This window comes from Equus quagga, chromosome 1 (assembly GCF_021613505.1).
Source record: "Equus quagga isolate Etosha38 chromosome 1, UCLA_HA_Equagga_1.0, whole genome shotgun sequence".
Classification (NCBI taxonomy): domain Eukaryota; kingdom Metazoa; phylum Chordata; class Mammalia; order Perissodactyla; family Equidae; genus Equus; species Equus quagga.
The window spans coordinates 110,552,518-110,570,400 of record NC_060267.1 but is presented as its reverse complement, the minus strand read 5'-3'; the positions used below and the strand labels follow the sequence as shown (position 1 = coordinate 110,570,400).

The 17,883-nt window shown below is 41.1% G+C and overlaps 1 protein-coding gene across 4 annotated transcripts in view; it reads right to left on the bottom strand.

The window, feature by feature from the left end:
* Window positions 1-15,090: 15,090 nt before the first annotated feature.
* Window positions 15,091-17,883, bottom strand: part of SUMF1 (sulfatase modifying factor 1) — an 87,687-nt gene continuing 84,894 nt past the window's right edge. For all 4 annotated transcript variants that reach the window (XM_046637511.1, XM_046637502.1, XM_046637522.1 and 1 more), the window contains one exon: window positions 15,091-16,207. Coding sequence is in view for 3 of the 4 variants with exons in the window: in XM_046637502.1 (XP_046493458.1) it covers window positions 16,097-16,207 (111 nt within the window). In the remaining variant the exon portion in view is untranslated. The remainder of the gene's footprint in view (window positions 16,208-17,883) is intronic.

Sequence of the window (17,883 nt, the reverse complement as noted above, 5' to 3'; positions counted from 1 at the left end):
CACTTAAAACCTCTCAGCAGTTCTTAAAATGAAGTCAGTGTACCTTATAAACAACGTGACACCTTGCCCTCATGTTTTCTTTGCAAAGACCAGCACTTGGGAAGTAGTTCTGGTTGAGCCACCTGGTCACCTAGTCAATTCTGTTACTCATTCACTCACTCACCAATGTCTGTCAAGTATCTGGTACACGCTAGGTGGTGTGAAGTCAAGTCTCTAAACTTATGGTTCACTCAGCAATTGTTCCTGAGCACCTACTATGCTACATTCTAGAGAAATCCGGACCACAAGCAACCTGCATTCTCAAAGCATTCGTAAGCCAATAGGCAGAAACCCCAAAAAGTTAGAGTGAGAGGGTCCTAACTTAGGGTCCATGTACTATGCCATACTTTACCAAAACCCTTTACTTTAGTATGGGGGTGCAAACTTGGCATTTGTGTGATTCATTTGTGTCCAGCGCCCCTATTAGTCTGTAAGCTCCTTGAGGACTGGGACCAGGTCTGCTTTTGCTCACCAGTGTCTCTGCAGCACTTAATGGGTATTGTTGAATGATTGAACTAATAAACATCAGTGTAATGAACCTGACATTACCTTTAGGATCAAGTCCAAACTCAACTGAAGCACCTTAATGCCTTCCGCAATCTACCTCTTCAGCAAAACCCCACTGCTCCCTTCTCATTCTATGATCTAGCCCATCTGGGTCACTCTCCATTTCCTAAAAAGGCTGAAGATAAATTTGGCTCATGCTGCTTTCCTCCCTCGGGACAATTCCCATCTCCAATCCTTCCACCCCTCCCTTCATCGCTTATTGACTTCTTTCCCACCCTTCTTTAAAGTCTCAACTCAAATCCCATTTCCTCTGTGCAGCACTGTGAGTAGGTTCCCTGGGAAGCATACTCTGAGAGGAAGGTTGGAGTGCAGGAAGATTGTTAACTGTTTGGAGTAACCCCTGTGGAATGGAAGGAAAGGAAGCAGACTGGGCAAAGGGGAAGTTGGGCTGCAATGAAATTTCAACAAAGATTGCAGCCAACCCACCGGGAGCTCTGAAGCTGAGGTGGCCTTTCAAGGTTTCTCTTCTCATTGTAGTGAGAGGTGGGGCTTTATATTCCTGCATCAACCAGTCATTGGATGCAGACCGCCTCTGGAAAGGGGGCACAGTCTTGGGTGAGAGGGCTAACAACACTCCCAGCAGCTAAAGGAAGAAAGTCTTCAGTCCTTCAGGGGGGTCTGGGCAGTGTACATAGTGTTCACTACACCAATGTTCTCAAATTCTAGCACCCATCCACATCATTCAGGGTTACTTGTTGAAACACAGATTGTTTGGCTCCAACTCGAGAGTTTTTGAGTTAGTGCATCTGGGGTGGGGCCCAGAGAAGTTACATTTCTAATAAGTTGCCAGGTGATGCTGATGCTGCTGAGCTGGGGACCACACTTTGAGGACCACTACACAACACACTGTAACCACGTAAAACCCCAACCCATGTAATTTCTAACCATTCACATTGCACTTACCACTTGCCGCCTTGTGCTGTGTTATTTGTGTGTCTTTTTCTGAGTCACATTCTTTTGAGGGTGCAAAGCTCCATAGGCCATGTGGTGGTTTATGTTTGTTATGGACTGATGTTTGTGTCCCACCAGAATTCATACCTTGAAGCCTTAACCCCTAATGTGATGGTACTGGGAAGTGGAAGCTTTGGGTGGTAATTAGGTCTAGATGAGGTCATGAGGGTGGGGCTCTCATGATGGAATTAGTGCCCTTATAGGAAGAGGAAAAGGTCTCTCTCCCTCACAAAAAAAGGAAAAGATCTCTCCCTCTCTTTCTCTCTCTCTCTCTCCACAATTTGCACCAGGTAAAGCCATGTGAGCACACAGGGAGAAGACAGCTGTCTAGAAGCCAGAAAGAGAGTCTCACCAGACACTGAACCAGCCAGCACCTTGATCTTGGACTTCCCAGCCTCCAGAACCATGGTAAGTTGTTATAGCAACCCAAGCTAACTGAGACAATATTCTTCATGAAAGTAAATGGAAAGCCACTAGTGGAGTTTGAACAGAATGGGGACGTGATCATATTTATATTTCAAAAAGAAATGACTGTAGTTGGGAGAACCGACTAAGGTTGGGGGACAGAGAGTTGTTGTCAGAGAGGATTCAGGTAGACCAGTTAGAAGATTGTTTATAGCGGCCCGGGGAAGATCTGCAGCTTGGACTATAGAAGATGGAGAGAAAGGGAGGGATTCAAGGGGAATCTGGGAGACAGCAGTGACAGGCCCTGGAGATGGACTAGCTGCGGGAGATGAGAGAGAGGAGAGGTCAAGAATGATGTTGCTGTTTCTGGCTTTGCAACTGGATGTGCTGAGGCACCATTTCCCGAACACTGCAAGAGAAACAGCTTGTAGGACACCAGGCTTTCAGATACAGAGTTCTGAAAAATTTGAGGGGGTTTGTCTATTTCCAAAAGTATCAAGTTGCACATGCTTAAAAAAAAACATAACGTTAACTTGCTTCATTTTTCTTCTTCCACATAAACTCGATTTTTCTGCACAATATTCCCAGCGTGAGGAGATGTATGTGCTGTAGCTTTTGCTTTCAGGAATGCTTCTTTGAATATTTGACCATCAAAAACCAATTTGAAGTCTCATAAGAGAACATCCTGTTCTGAACTTGCTGTACCCAAAAAAAGTGACAACAACACATGGGCTGGCGTTACTGCCATACAGTACATCAGCATCTTGCCAAGTTCGTTCTCCCACCTCAGACACAGCTCTGGCCATTCTGATGACAAGATAAAAAGGAGAACAATAAGAAGAATGACATAAAGGAGAATACGGTGTAGCTGTTGCGATTCAATTCAAGCACGCCTCCTCCTATCATGAAGCAGAGGTGCTTAGAACAATGATACTTCTGGGAGGTAAAGGGTATTTTGGTTTTTTAAAAGGAATTTGTTTCCCATTTAAATCAGTTTTTATTATTCTTTCCCATTAAAGTCAGTTTTTATTACTATTATTATTTTTGTAGAGAATAGTTCAAATGTTTTTAATTTTTATTTAATATGTTAGTGTTTAATATTTTGCGAAGTATATTTTAACATGAGAAGGTTGTAGAAAATGAATGTGCCTCATATTACCTTTATATTTGCTTCAAAAACATAAATAACATTCTGTAGTAACTTTTAGATCTAGGCTTTTATCCCACTTTGTGGTCTTTTCTTTTTTTTTTTTGAGAAGTAATTGACATATAACAATGTATAAGTTTAAGGTGTACAATGTGTTGATTTGATACACTTAAATACTGCAGTAGGATTATCACCATAGTGTTAGCTAACACCTCCATCACATCACATAATTACCATTTCCTTTTTGTGGTGAGAACATTTCAAATCTACTCTCTTAGCAACTTTGCAGTATACGATACAGTTCTGTTGACTATAATCACAATGCCGTGCACTAGCTCTCCAGAGTTTATTCATCTAAAGCCTAGACATTAACTTTGAAGATTTAGGAGTCTTTTTCTTGTCCTGCTGTGAATGAATATATAGATTTTCTTTATTTTTTCATTATTATACCAAATAAAAATAGAGTTTTAAAAATTTCAGAAATTTTGGGGACTTAGAAGGCTAAAGCAAGGGAGACTTTTTGGCACCTGTTATTTGAAATGCTTTATGGTCTAACAAGCATTCATTAGGCATTTGTTACTGAACAGAGATCAAATGGATTCACTAACATTTTTAAAATTTTTATTTCCTTTAAAAAGACAATTTCTTTACCAATACACCTATACTTTTGTGGCTGGTTAGAAACCTTCTCCACCTCCCCCGACACTGCTACAAAACATCAAAGGTGATAACAAATGTTATTCACACTTTTTTTTAACTAAGAAGAAATTCAGTTGGGATTCTCCAATTGCAGTTTCGGCTTATTCATTTATAAACAGTGCCACTCTGAGGACGTATAAGGCAAAAAGTAATAATTTATCCCTTACAAAGCCAACTTGATTATAAGAGTCTTGCAAACATTATGGGACATAAAAGTTCCAAAGCTCCGAGTCCATACTCCAAAACTCATAGGTCCCAACAAAGCAAGCACTTGCCAAGGGTAAGGAAAAGGCCACACACCATCGAGAAGCTGCTAGCAGGCTGACTGTAGGTCCTCAGTTCCAGGGACTGTCAGAGACTCAGGTCATTTAGCCAACATTTATACAGCACTCATTACATACGAGATATTGTTTAGGTGCTTCAATACTACAGTAAGCTTTCTGTTGGTGTTGTTTTTTAAAGGTAATATAAAGCAAAAACTACTCAGTTTTATGTGGCTGGTTTCAATTTTGGGTTTACTTCACCCAGGGACCCCAGTCATAGAATTCCGGAGTGGAAGGGTCCTGAAAGATTGTAAAATGAGAGGTGGACAACAGGTCTATGCCAACGGAGGCGCACATATGTTTTAGTCTTGCCTTCCTCCCAACTGGTTTTATGTCATTCCAGAAGGGAGTCAAGAAATAGAGCCTAAAGCAGAAGCAGCACCCACTAGTGTTTCCAGTAACAGGGCCACCAAGGTGGGCACTCTAGTGACTCCTAGGAGCAACTCTCCCAATCTAAAGTCTCCAGGTAGAATTTTCCTGACAACCCTCCTCCTTTCCCCTTTAGGAGAGCTCAAGTAATTCAAGCTCTCAGCTTACAGATAATGCAACTAAAGCTCCCAAGAGGTAGGAGGCCCAAGAGCTCAGGGGGTGAGAATGAGGACTTTGAAAAGTATCTAATCTCAGGCCTCATTTTAGCTCTATTCACTTAGTCTTCTGAGGGCAGGGCTCAGGACTCAACAAGCCAGGCGAGGTCCAGGGACCAGCTCCGAAGACATCAATGGAGTTGGGGGATGGGGGAGAGGAGGCAGATGAGACTAGATAACATGTGAGGTTCCTGACCTTCAAACTATGATTTTTTAACTTTTTTAACTAAGAAGAAATTCCTGGTGAGGTCAGAAGCATCCCCAACCAAGCCATAAGTAGGAAAGGTCAGAATTATTAACTCAAAGAGAGGCTCCAGATCACCAAACCACAAGGACTATGACATGGTAATTACCGGCAGTTAAGAGATCACTGCGGGTTGTGGGCAGGGGTGGGGAGTGGAAACAATTTACTCCTGAAGACTGATTTCATTAACAGTAAGTCACTTTTGTAGACAGGAGTCATTTGCGATCAGGATTGGACCAATTAGCAGACCCCGGGGTACTATTTCAGCCACAGAGGGTGGGGGATGCTCTAGTGCTGAGGCCAGATGAAGACCTCAGGTTGATTTCCTTCATCTCCCCTGACAACGATCCATGAATTCTACATAAGAATGTCCCCTATGCTGAGCTACCTTGGTTGTTCTCAGATTCATTTTAAACAAAAAACCATTGAAAAGCTGCAGATTCACCGTGCTTGGGAATGTAAACTGGTACAGCCTTGTTGGAGGGCTGTCAATATCCATCACAATTCCAAATACCCATATGCTCTGATACAGGTGTTAGACTCCCAGGAATTTATCCTACAGAAGTCTCTGCACAAACTGGTAAAGATAGAAGCAGGTACAAATAGGTTTATTGAAACTTTTTTTTAACAGTAAAAACTGAAAATAGCCCAACTATTCATCAAAAGGGGAATGCTTAAATTAATTGAACTTAATTAATTCTACTATTTTAAAAAGAGCTAGACCTATACAGCACTTTCATGAAGTGTACAAAATATATTAAGTGAATACTATTTATAGCATGATTCCATATTTTTTATAAAAACCAAATATAAGTTGTATATATTGTATATGATTTCTGTGTGTGTATATATGTTATTATTTATAAATCATCTGTATTCGATATATAACAGTACACACATGTATAATATATGTTTGTAAATGCACAGAAAAAAGTCTGGAAAGATACACTAACTGTTGATTGTAGTCACCTGCTGGCACAGATTCGGGAGAAGAATAGAACTCAAAGAATGAATGGCTTCTAAGGATACTTTGCATATTTTTTACAGTTTCTAGGTTTTAGCCTATACATTTTATTGCTCTTATAATTTAAAAAAAAGAAAAGAAAGAGTTTTCTAATGAAACTTGATGGATGGTCATGAATAAGATAATTATTAATAAAGGCAGTAGAAATTCAGAAAATAATCAGAATAAAAAGATGAGAGATCCTTCCAGAGCCTCTCCTCCCTTCTGCAGGTTACATTCTCCGTCTCCATCTCCTCTCTAACAAGCTAGAGATTGGAATGAACAAATACTTCCGAACAATATTTTTCCTATGGAATAAAGGTTTGCATGCCCCTTTTCTATCCCCTCCTCCAGCCTTCCTAAATCCACAGTACCCCTAAATAAAGGTTCTCCAACTCTGGGGGTCATTTGTACAAAAGCAGCAAAAACCAAAAACAATCTGGCCACTAGAGGGGGAACATTACACATGAAACCATGTTAAGTTGGCACTTCATAGGAAAACATGCCCACAGATGGAGGTACAAGGGCTGGCTCCAAAAGAGATTGTCCAAAGCTAACAGCCCACAAGCAATAATCAGTGTGATTCAGCCTTTGGCTTGCCCAATATGTCCTGCAGCAAAAGGTTTCGTTAATAAATATGAAATTACAAATGTGACTGTGGTTCTCATATTAGTGAGGTTTTTTCCTTCCCCGCTGAACTGAATATTTACAAATGTTCTGGAACAGAGGCAAATGTTGAGTTGGAAGCTGCCCTGAAACTGTGTCTTAAGAAACAATGCCCAGTTTTTAGTCCAGCAGCAGAGTTAGGAGAAGAGAGTGAGAAACTTTAGTCTAGCTTCACAAAGACGAGGGGATTTAATCTTATCAAGGAAGCCTTCCCATAATGCTATTTAACAAGCATGAGGGACGCTATGCCTTTCATTCTTCACACATGATCTCAGTTGTCTTTATCAGCTGTATTCTTTTCATGAATTCGAGCCTGGTACAAATGAGCTGATAACGCACCTTTGGATCTTCATTACTTCCAGCGGATGAATGTTTCCCATAAACCCAGCCTTCTCCCACCTCACCCCTAAAAAAAGAATCCTCTTTATGGGAACGTAACCATTTTGTAAAAAGAAACAGCACATTCTGGGGAAACAAAGGATGTGATGAAATCACGCCTTTTGAAAATATGTAGTCTTAACCTAGGATATCTCATTACCATATTGGGAATAATTACGGCATCGACTTTCAAAGTTTGGAATGGATATAAAACAAGTCAAAGGTTTACACACACGTCACCCTATATGACCATTTTAACCCTCCTGACTCAATTCTACCTTTTCTAGAAGTACTTCCACTTAATTTTGAAAATCTGAAACACAAATAGGTTTAGTAACTTGCCCCAAATCGCAATACCAGAAAGCAGTAGGACAAGAATTTAAAACCTAGACAGCCTGGCTCCAGAGTCCACGCTCTTAAGCAAGAGTCCATTCTACCTCCTGGCTCTTTGTCTTCTTTCTCCTGGAGGCTCTCTCTTGCCCCAGTAATCTCCCTCGTCAGTCCATCTGTCCTCACCCCAAACTCAAAATAAAACTGCGGGTTTAATGATATAGTAGACAGAACAGAAGTCACAAAAATGGTGTTGAGTCCTGGTTCTGCCTCGCTCCGCCGCATCGCCTGGGCACCTTGCAAGTACTCTAAGTCCTGGTTTCCAAGAGCACACTGGAAATACCCAAAACAACCGGTTCCTCCAAGATTGCCTGCAGATTAAATTAGATCACGTACATAAAGCAGCCAGCACCGTGCCTGACTGACTAAGGGGTGCCCAAAATTGCTGGCTGGAAGACAAACCAGCCAAGAGAAGACGTAGAACAGTCACAATTTACAGCAAAAGGAAGACAAAATTCCCTAGGAGAAAGTGAGCTGTGTCATGAAAGTAACACTTTGACCCTTCTCACTGGCTTTATAATACACCCACCATCTGAGGGGGCGGACATTGGTGACATGCAGGGTCCCACCACCATGTCACCTTGAGCAGGGGGTGCAACAGTGGGGGATCTTATACTACACGTCCCTAACATTGCAAAGCCCTTTTGGGGAGTCCTTCAATATCGAAGTGATTCCAACCACAGGACTATTTAGGGCAGTCCGTGCACAGACCTGTTTTCAGAGGACCTGAGTCCGTTATCACTTCTGCATTTAATAGGTCTTCTGAAGTGGAAAGCAAGGCAGTGCTTCTTAACAGTTCATTTTACTTTCTTTTGTGGTCATTTAAACTCAGTTCTTCATGACTGTCTTCAGAAGAGCTAGAGAAGGGCTGGTCACTATTCCCAAGACAAATTCAGTCACCGTCAGACTTTGCTTTTCTCCTAGATCAGGAGCTCTCAAAGTTTTTGCTCTCTGGACCCCATAACACACCTAGAAATTACTGAAAACCCCAAAGAGCTTTTGTAATGTGGGTTATATCTAGAGACATTTAGCATATTAAAAATTAAGGCTGGGAAAATTTTAAAACATGAAAATATACAAGCTTATATTCTATGAGCGATCAAGCTATATATCATGTAGTCTCTGGAAAATCCCACCTCACACTCATGAAATAATGAGAATAAAAAAGGCAAATAGCATCTTAATATTGTTATGAAAGTAGTTTTGACTCAACCCCCTTCAGGGGTCTTGGAGATCCCCAGGGTCCCCAGACCGCACTTTGAGAACTGCTCACTACCTCGATCCCTATGAACACTGTCTGCCAAACCCTAAACTATTCTCCTTTGGACATCATCTTGATTTTTTTTTTTTTTTCAGGAAGGTTAGCCCTGAGCTAACATCTGCCGCCAATCCTTCTCTTTTTTGCTGAGGACGACTGGCCCTGAGCTAACACCTGTGTCCATCTTCCTCCACTTTAGAGGTGAGACGCCTACCACAGCATGGATTGACAAGCGGTGCCATGTCTGCTCCCGGGATCTGAACTGGCGAACCCCAGGCCGCCGAAGCGGAACATGCGAACTTAACCACTGCACCACTGGGCCGGCCCCCATCATCTTGATTTTTAAATCTGGTAATTTATGAAGTTAGAATTATATTCTGGACCAATAATCTCACAAGAGGACTAAATGAGAAGGAAAAATTTAAGTGACTAAGCAGAATTAGCTAAACAACTATTCTCTAAAACCGAAAAGCAAATTAGCCTTAAAAACACCACAGAAAACATTAACAGACTGATCAACATATTATGGGCCAACAGACTGACCTCCTTTTGTTTTCCTTCTTTTTAATTATTGTTATGCCCAAGAATGACATTTTCATTGGTATTAAACCAGCAGAGGTTCTTTGTGAGGTGGATTCAAGAGGAAAAGCTTCAGAATTATACAACGTATGTAGCCATAATCAGATCTAATTTTCCCCTTGAATGAGAACTCTGTGGGACAGATGGAGCATATAGTATCAGGGCATTTTCAAATTCAAGCATTAACAGAGGTTTGGGGATCAATTATGTGAGCTCTTTTATTTATTTGTTTATTTTAACGTTTGACGTAGAGGCCAAGTTCATGCTTTTATGTTCAGCCTCTTCTTCCTTACTCTTAGCCCATGATGCTCTCGGTTCCACAGCTGTAACCCCTGGCTGACCAGAACCATTGTGTAGCACCTTCCTGCTCTTCTGCCTCTGATAATCATACTTATAACAGGAACAAATACCTAGTAACAAGCACTTACCCAAGTACTTTGTGCTAAACTCTTTACGTTTGCACTATTTCATACCTCTCCACAACCCCAGAGATGGGTACTCTTACTATCCCCATTTTACCTGAGAGGACATTCCTTGCCTAAAGCTCACATAGCTAAGTGTGTGGTGGGGTGGGGATATGATCCCAGACAATCTCATTCCAACGCTCTCTTCTCACAATGCTAAATGGCTTTTTAAAGACAGCAGCTGAAGAGATTAAAGGGGCATCTTTCCAAGTCATTTAAAAGTAAATAAATCAAATTTTATTTGGCAAGTGTCTGGAGCAGAGAAAAATTGCAGACTTCAAAACAACAACCACAAAGGGCCCCCTCACAGGCACCAAACCAAATGCAGGTGAACCTCTTATCAGTGCCCCCTGACAAGGACCGGCTTATCTCTTTTCCCCTGATAGTCTGTTAGCTGGTTTCACTTCCCCCTAAGCGTTGATTCAGAGCTTCTAAGGTTACCCTATTGAGGTGCCAAGCTGACATGTTGGAAGAGAGTTGCTCTGATCAGTCTTCCATTCCCTCAGCAAAGAAAACAAGGAGTTTGTCAAACATGGCCCAGACCCAGGGGCGGGAGAGAAATCCTATCCGACCTGCAATTATTCTGAAATGGAATCGCCTTCTTGCCTGACAACTGTGACTAATTCCAAAGGCCCAAGCAGCCTTCTCATAAGGATGACTTGGGGGTCAATTACCATTTGGGGGCAGATTAGAATCTGATCTGAAGCTGAAAGATTCCAGCCCTTCATGCTAATCTTCTGAACTTTCCAATCCTAAATAGGGCAAGTTTCAGAAAAGAGTATTTTTCATTTTATAGCCTACCTGAATATTATCTGTAATAATTTTGCTTAATCAAAAAATTAATTAAACTCCTGCTCCTAACTCTAAATATAAGAGTCAGAGGAAGGAAGCAGTCCTGGCAGCTGCCAAGGTTCCATCTGAGGCTCTTGGAGTTAATCATTTCTATGGCGTTTTAAGTGTTTGAAAGAACAAAGGCCTGCTTTCACGGATAGCACGACTGATTCTGGCAAACCTATAAAAACAAGGCCTGCTCTGGGGTAGTTTGTATTAGAGAGAATTAAGTTTTAGTAAATGAAATGAAACTAATAGTCAAGAAACTGACCTTTCTGCTATTCTCTGATACATGTTAATCTGCAAACTTAGTAAAGAGTAGCTAAAGTTAATGAAAAAGGACTGTGAATGGTGCTGCTGAGATTACCTGTGGCTGTTAAATGATTTTAGGTGGCATGGGGTGGGGATGGAGGAGAGGAGGCTCAGAAGGCATTTCTGGGTAAGGTGATGTCCTTGGGCAAGCCATGGCCCTTTCTCACACTTGGATATTTCTAAATAGTACATGACTTACTTGACCAGTCATTTTTCAGATAGAAAAACAGGAGATTTTGTGCTCCACGAAATGCATCAACTTTTCATAATCTAGGTTGAAAAGCAGCACCCCATAGGCCCAATCTGGCTGTAGAAGCAATTTATTAGGTCTTCACAGTGTTTGGTTCTTGGTTTTTGTTTCTTTGGTGAGGAAGATTGGCTCTGAGCTAATATTGGTGCCAATCCTCATCTATTTTGTATGTAGGACACCGCCACAGCATGGCTTGATGGGCAGTGTATAGGTTTATGCCTGGGATCCGAACCTGGGGACCCTGGGCTGCCAAAGCAGAGCATGTGAACTTAACTGCTATGCCACAGGGCCGGCCCCTAGTGTTTGTTTTTTTTTTAATCTGAATTGGTTGCCAATATTAAAAACTCAGAAGACTTCACATGAAAATGCAGATATCCAGCTACTCTCAGAAACTGGCCGAATGAGCAACTCTGGGCTCACATTTTTGTATGGCTGCTCCTTTAGAATGGGCATCACTCACACTCAGCCTGCATCTTGCCTGGCCCCTGTTCCCAGGGTCTGTACCTCCTGTCTTCCTCCTCAGAGCTGGCCTGCAGGTAACTCTCTTATGAGAATATTGCCAATGGTAAGGTTAGTATTTGTTGGAAGGAAGGAGGGAAGAAGAAATGCATGCAAAATACCACCTTATAAAGAAAAGAATAAACCCCACACTAGTCTTTTATATGAACTATCTGAAGTCTCAGAACAGAAAACACCATATTTCTATCTTTCTTTTTTTCAAAATATTCCTTTCAGTAAGTCAAGCATGGATTTTACTACATGCAACAGTTCTATGTATAGCTTGAAAACATCACCTGTTTTGAAAAGGCAATTAGCAAAGGACTAGAATTCTGAGCTTCTCATGGACGAAAGGCCCATTGCTTTATTTTATGTCAACAACAGAATTCTCAGTAAAGAAGTTTATGGAAAATAGAATTTACCAATACACTAGTTTGGAGACAAGACCCCACCACACCCCAGCCCCAAATCAACACTTACTAAAATAAACAGCATCTTCCATTTCTTTTTTTCCTGAAAGGTCATAGGGACAACAGAGTTCTTGGCCAAAAAAAAAAAGCAGGGGTAGGGGAGAAAAAAACCTCTCAATTAATGCAAATCTGTATTCCATTTTAAGCTGTAGGCTGATCCAGGCAAAGTTTGTGGCATCTCTGTAATTTGATATTTTCCAAGAAGGAAATGTCACTCTTGACCACCACCACCATCATGCCCCATCCCCTACTCCCTTCTAATCATGTTTACAAGGCTTTAAAAAAGAAGATATGACTTGCTTCCCACTCATCCCGTCATGTACACCCCTGAAAACAAAGTAAGATTGTCCAGGATTCAAGACCAAAGCCAATCCGAGAACAAACTTCAAATTCCCTCCACGCCTTGATGGGGCAAGAAATAAGAGTTAAAAGTATAGACCCCATATAAGAGCTCCTGAAAAAAAACGAAAAAACAGATTTTCAATACTGGTATTGGCACATCAACCAAATATCTGTTTTGCTATAATATGTATTTCTTTAATTTAAGAATAGCTCATAAGTGATTAGTAAACAGAAAATGGAGGACAGAAATCATGTCGGGGCATATGCAATTTGAAACATGTTTTAAAACAATTGGGGTGAACTTTCTTGCAATTTAAGAGAAAACCTTAGCATATATGAAAACCTTCAGAAAAAAGAAATTAAAAATCCTATGGATGTGCAAGTAATGGTTTATTTAGTGGTTTCAAGAATTGCCACCCTTTCTACCAGGTTAATTAAACTCTCTGAAAAGCTGAGAGTTCAGATAAAGATGCTACAAAGATACTGCCCCACCCCCCCCAAAAAAAAAACATTTGATGAAGAAGTCTACATTCCAATCAGATCTTTACTTTTGATGGAAGCGGTCTCCATTAAAAGTAAATGCCAGGGACAGCCCCGTGGCCGAGTGGTTAAGTTTGCATGCTCCACTTCAGCAGCCCAGGGTTTGCTGGTTCAGATCCTGGGTGTGGACCTACATGCTGCTCATCAAGCCATGCTGTGGCAGCATCCCACATAGAACTAGAAGGACTTACAACCAGGATATACATCTATGTCCTGGGGCTTTGGGGAGAAAAAAAAAAAGAGGAAGATGGGCAACAGATGTTAGCTCAGGGGCAATCTTCCTCACCAAAAAGTATACCTTAAAAAAAACCAAAAAGGCAAATGTCATCAAGGACTTACATCTTGGAGAAGGAAGAAGGGACCCCGGGGCTCAAGGCTGCCAAGGACTGGCTGGCTGTGATGCCGGCTACTAATGCCATTGGAGATTTAATTGAGCTACTAGTTTTATTAGAATAGTTATTATTTTTGCTAGTGCTCTGGTTACAAAGTTCCTTAAGTTTTGAGTCATCTGCCCCAGCCTTATTTTTCCCCTCTATCCCCTATTTTTTATGTGCAATTTTGCAGGTGAGGTTTCTCAGGAATGCATATATGGCATTAAAGCTGAAATTATTATACAGCCATCTTGGTGGTCTGTTCATAAGTCAATATGCAATATTATAAAGTGTAGTGGTGAGGTGGCTGGAGTTTGGGGCACTCTTTAGTTGCTAACCTGGAAATGTGGTTCTTAAACAAAAGCCTTGTTAGGATTTCTTTTTAAATGCTTTCCAAAATTATGCTGCTGCTAAAAATGCAATTCTAAATACTAAACCAAGGGGCAAGCCCGGTGGTGCAGTGGTTAAGTTCGCACGTTCTGCTTTGGTGGCCCGGGGTTCACTTTGGATCCCAGGTGTGGACCTAGGCACCACTTGGCAAGCCATGCTGTGGCAGGCATCCCACATATAAAGTAGAGGAAGATGGGCACAGATGTTAGCTCAGGGCCAATCTTCCTCAGCAAAAAGAGGAGGATTGGCAGCAGATGTTAGCTCAGGGCTAATCTCCCACAAAAAAAAAAAAAAAAAAAGACTAAGCCAATACACCCCCAAAAATATTTATGCCATAAAACATTAATTAGCAAGAAGAATTCCAAATATACACACTAAAAATATAACTATGTAAAAAAATATAAGCAGGTGGGAGGTAACAGTAAAAACAAAAAAAGGACTTGAGTAGTGGTGACTTTAAGAATAAAATACCTTATTTCCTACATCAGCTTTTTCAATTAAGTGAATGCTTTTTTGGTTTGTTTTGCTTGGAGTTAATCATCAATTGGTGAGAGTTTGTAGAGAAACATTTTATATCCACAACATAACAGATTAACAAATGTGGCTAAACACTTTAGCAACATGACTGTTTTTCAAGACATGTTTTAATGTTAGGAGGCTATGTATGAAAGAAGCAATCAAGTGTTAGTCGAACACTTATGAATCTTATTTCATAAGTTCATGAGAATATTACTTACTTTTTGAACAACCAACATAAAGACAAACCATTTCTTTCAAATTACCCATTAGAAATGTCTTAGGGGTCTTCAAGGACTGAAAAATCAGGATGGGATTCTGATGACAGGGACCTCAGGTTGAAAGCCATCACTCTAAAACAAGAGGCTTTCCTGACATGTGAAGCAGCTGCCGGGTTGTACAGGACCACCAACAGAGGCAGTGTTCTTGTCTTTGACTCATCTACTGAGGCACAAAGAAGCAAGGTCATAATTGGGTTCCCAGCAGAAGAGCCTTGGGTTTTGGAATAAAAATTCCCCAAAACTGCTCAAGCATCAAAGTTATCAAGTAGCTAATGGACATGAAAGTTTCTAGCAAACAAAACACGTACACACCACAAAGTCATTTCTTTTCTTTTTCTTTTTTGCTGAGGAAGATTAGCCCTGAGCTAATAACATCTGTGCCCATCTTCCTCCACTTTATACGTGGGTCACCACCACAGCATGGCTGACGAGTAGCGTAGATCTGCACTCAGGATCCGAACCTGCGAACCCAGGCAGCTGAAGCAGAGTGCGCCGAATTTAACCACTATGCCACGGGGCCTGCCCTACAAAGTCATTTCTTTAAAATAAAACACAATGGAGGGACACAGAAAAGGAACCCATGAGAGTGAAGCCTGATTTAGCAGATACCAGTTTATTCTATATTATGCATGATTCAAAGCATCTGATTTTCCACAGCCAACAAGATTTCCTACTTCCCTATTACAAAACACTGTATACCCTGAATATAGTTAATTCAAGGTTCTCATTCTTTTCTCCTACATCTAGAATTAAACAGGTTTCTCTGTTTAGCCCACATTTCACATTCACCAAAGGCTTTGGGGAAAGGGGAAAACTCGGCTTATAACTGTCCCCCTGAACCAAAGGCACTTAATGTTAAAAGATAAAGCACAGTAGAATCACCCCACAGACATTCCTGCGTGTTCAGATTGCTGAACTTGAGTGCACCATCACTGGCCCATGTGGGACTCATCATAACAATGTAAAAGACACTGATTTCCTTGAAAAAACAAAGTGCAGTATGAATATAAAGACTCATCACCAGCACCCCACTATCCTCTTCTGAAAATAATACACAAGAGAACTCTTATCTTACATGATTAGTATCACCCAAGGTTCACACATGGAAAAAAATAGCTAAAAAATAATCTGTCATAAATTCTCACTATGAAATCACGATAGAATCTGATATACTCATAGAATTTGGGAGTTGGAGTGAGCCTCAGACATCATGCTGTGCATCCCCTCACTCGATAGATGAGGTCACTGAGGCCCAGGAAGGTCAAGTGTGGGACCCCGGGATCTGACCCCGTGGCAGACCCCAGGCAGAAGGTAGGCCTCCTGCAGCCAAGCTCAGGGTTCCCTCCACGCCCCTTCCTCTTTAAAAGACTCTCAAAGTCAAACATGGCGATGATCTCCAGAGATGCACCACACAATAAAGCGCATATGCTGATGCAGGTCAGCGATTTGGTCTCACAAGGCAGTTCCTTTGGCCACTGGGCAGGCATGGAACCCACCTCGGGGTGGGAATTCACACGAGGTTGTTCAGCGTTCTGAGGGAAGCCGAGTGCAGGGTTGACACGACTTCTTCTTGGACTTGGGAAGGCTCTTCTTGGTTCTTAGCCCGAGGTGGGCAGGTGGTCGGCTGCACAGCGGAATCCCAGATTTGAAGCAGAGCTGTCAGGGGTGTTCTGGCTTCGAGCAGCACAGCGGTACCTATAGCAGTAGGACTGGGCAGAGAGAAAAAGAAAGGTCAGCGCTTTCAGACTCTCAGCTGAAGGCTCTACCCTGTCAGATGCATGTTGTACCCAGCACCAGCTGTAGAGAAGTTGCCCACCTGTAGACAGAGCTTTCCCCACTAACACCCCTCACACACACTAAGCATGCATGTCTTGAAAGGGCAGCACATTCAGAGTTCCCCACATGCTATGCAGTGTTTTACCCTATAAACATAGATATTTTACAAAGATGTTCGTGTCAGCATTACTTTTAACAGTAAAAAAAAAAAAAAGTAACAATCAATAGTTACATAAGTTATGGCATATCTATATGACAGACTAGTAAAAATCCATTAAAAATCATAAAACCATGGAAAATTATGTTTTGATGTAATATTTCATGACAGGAAATTCTCATGATAAAATGTTAAATGAAAAAGTCAAAATACAAAACTGTATATGTGGTATGATCTTAATCGAGATAATTAGGAACACCAAGTAAAAAAGACTGGGAGAGTCACAATGTACTACAATATGAACAGTTGTTATCCTCAAGCAATGGGATTTCAACTTCACACAATAAGTACAATTAACTTTTATAATTTGAAAAGTTACTTTTACATTTAGAATAGTATTTGACATTAAACCAAGTAACAAAGGTAAATGGCAATCGAGCAAACAGTAACTAAGACCAACATTAATGTATTATTCAACATCCAGCAGACTGGCAAAAATTAATCAGCAAGCCTATAAACACCAAGAGTAGGAAAGGCAGTGGAAAACATTTTTTTAATACATTGCTTTTGGAGTGTAAATCATACTAACTCATAAAGATATACATTTGTGGGGGTGGGATTTGTTTTCTGTTTTACTTTATAGGAGCAGAGTAGAACCATGTGCACAAACACACACAGACATTGAGCACCCAGTACACCCCAGGCATGTGCCAGGCACCTCCACCTGTTATTTTATTTGATCATAACAGCCCAGAGAAATTGAATGAGTTACCCAAGATGACAAAGTTGTTGTTAAAGGAAGCAGAATTTGAACCCAGATCTAACTGGTGCGCTTGCCTCCATAGCAAGATTCTAGGCTCCTAGATGGAAAAGTATCACATCTCATGCCTCTTTCCCAGCCCCCCATACACTCGTCCTGCACGCACACACATACTTGCACAGATAAGAAAGCCTAACACTTATCCCGGGCCACCTACTATGTATTCAGTGAATAACCACAGATTACTTAATTCAAATACTTCAAAAGCTTCCATATTCCAAAAATAGCCATGCATGGAACCCTTATGTCCTAGGACTGCTCTTTGATCCAAAATAACAGAGAATGAAAATAAACTAATTATCCTGTGTACCATGAGCATTAACTCTGAGTTGGCTGGTGAAACTCAAGTCCCTGCCAGCTGGTTAAAGAAACTGCACAGAGAATCATGTAGAATAACTTTGGAACTCATAAAAAAGAGAGAATTTGGTGGGAGGGGTAGGGGAATAGGTCAGCGCGAAAGAGGAGTTTTTTTCCCCTTAATTCTTATTATTCCCCTTTCTCTCACAAAAGTTGAATGTTTCTAATCTTCATAAAATTATCTCTAAAGCTAACACAAATTCTTGGGAGCACTTCCACTATAAAAAGAAAGACACAGTGCTTTGTCTTCTATAGATAATGAAACAATAGCAACC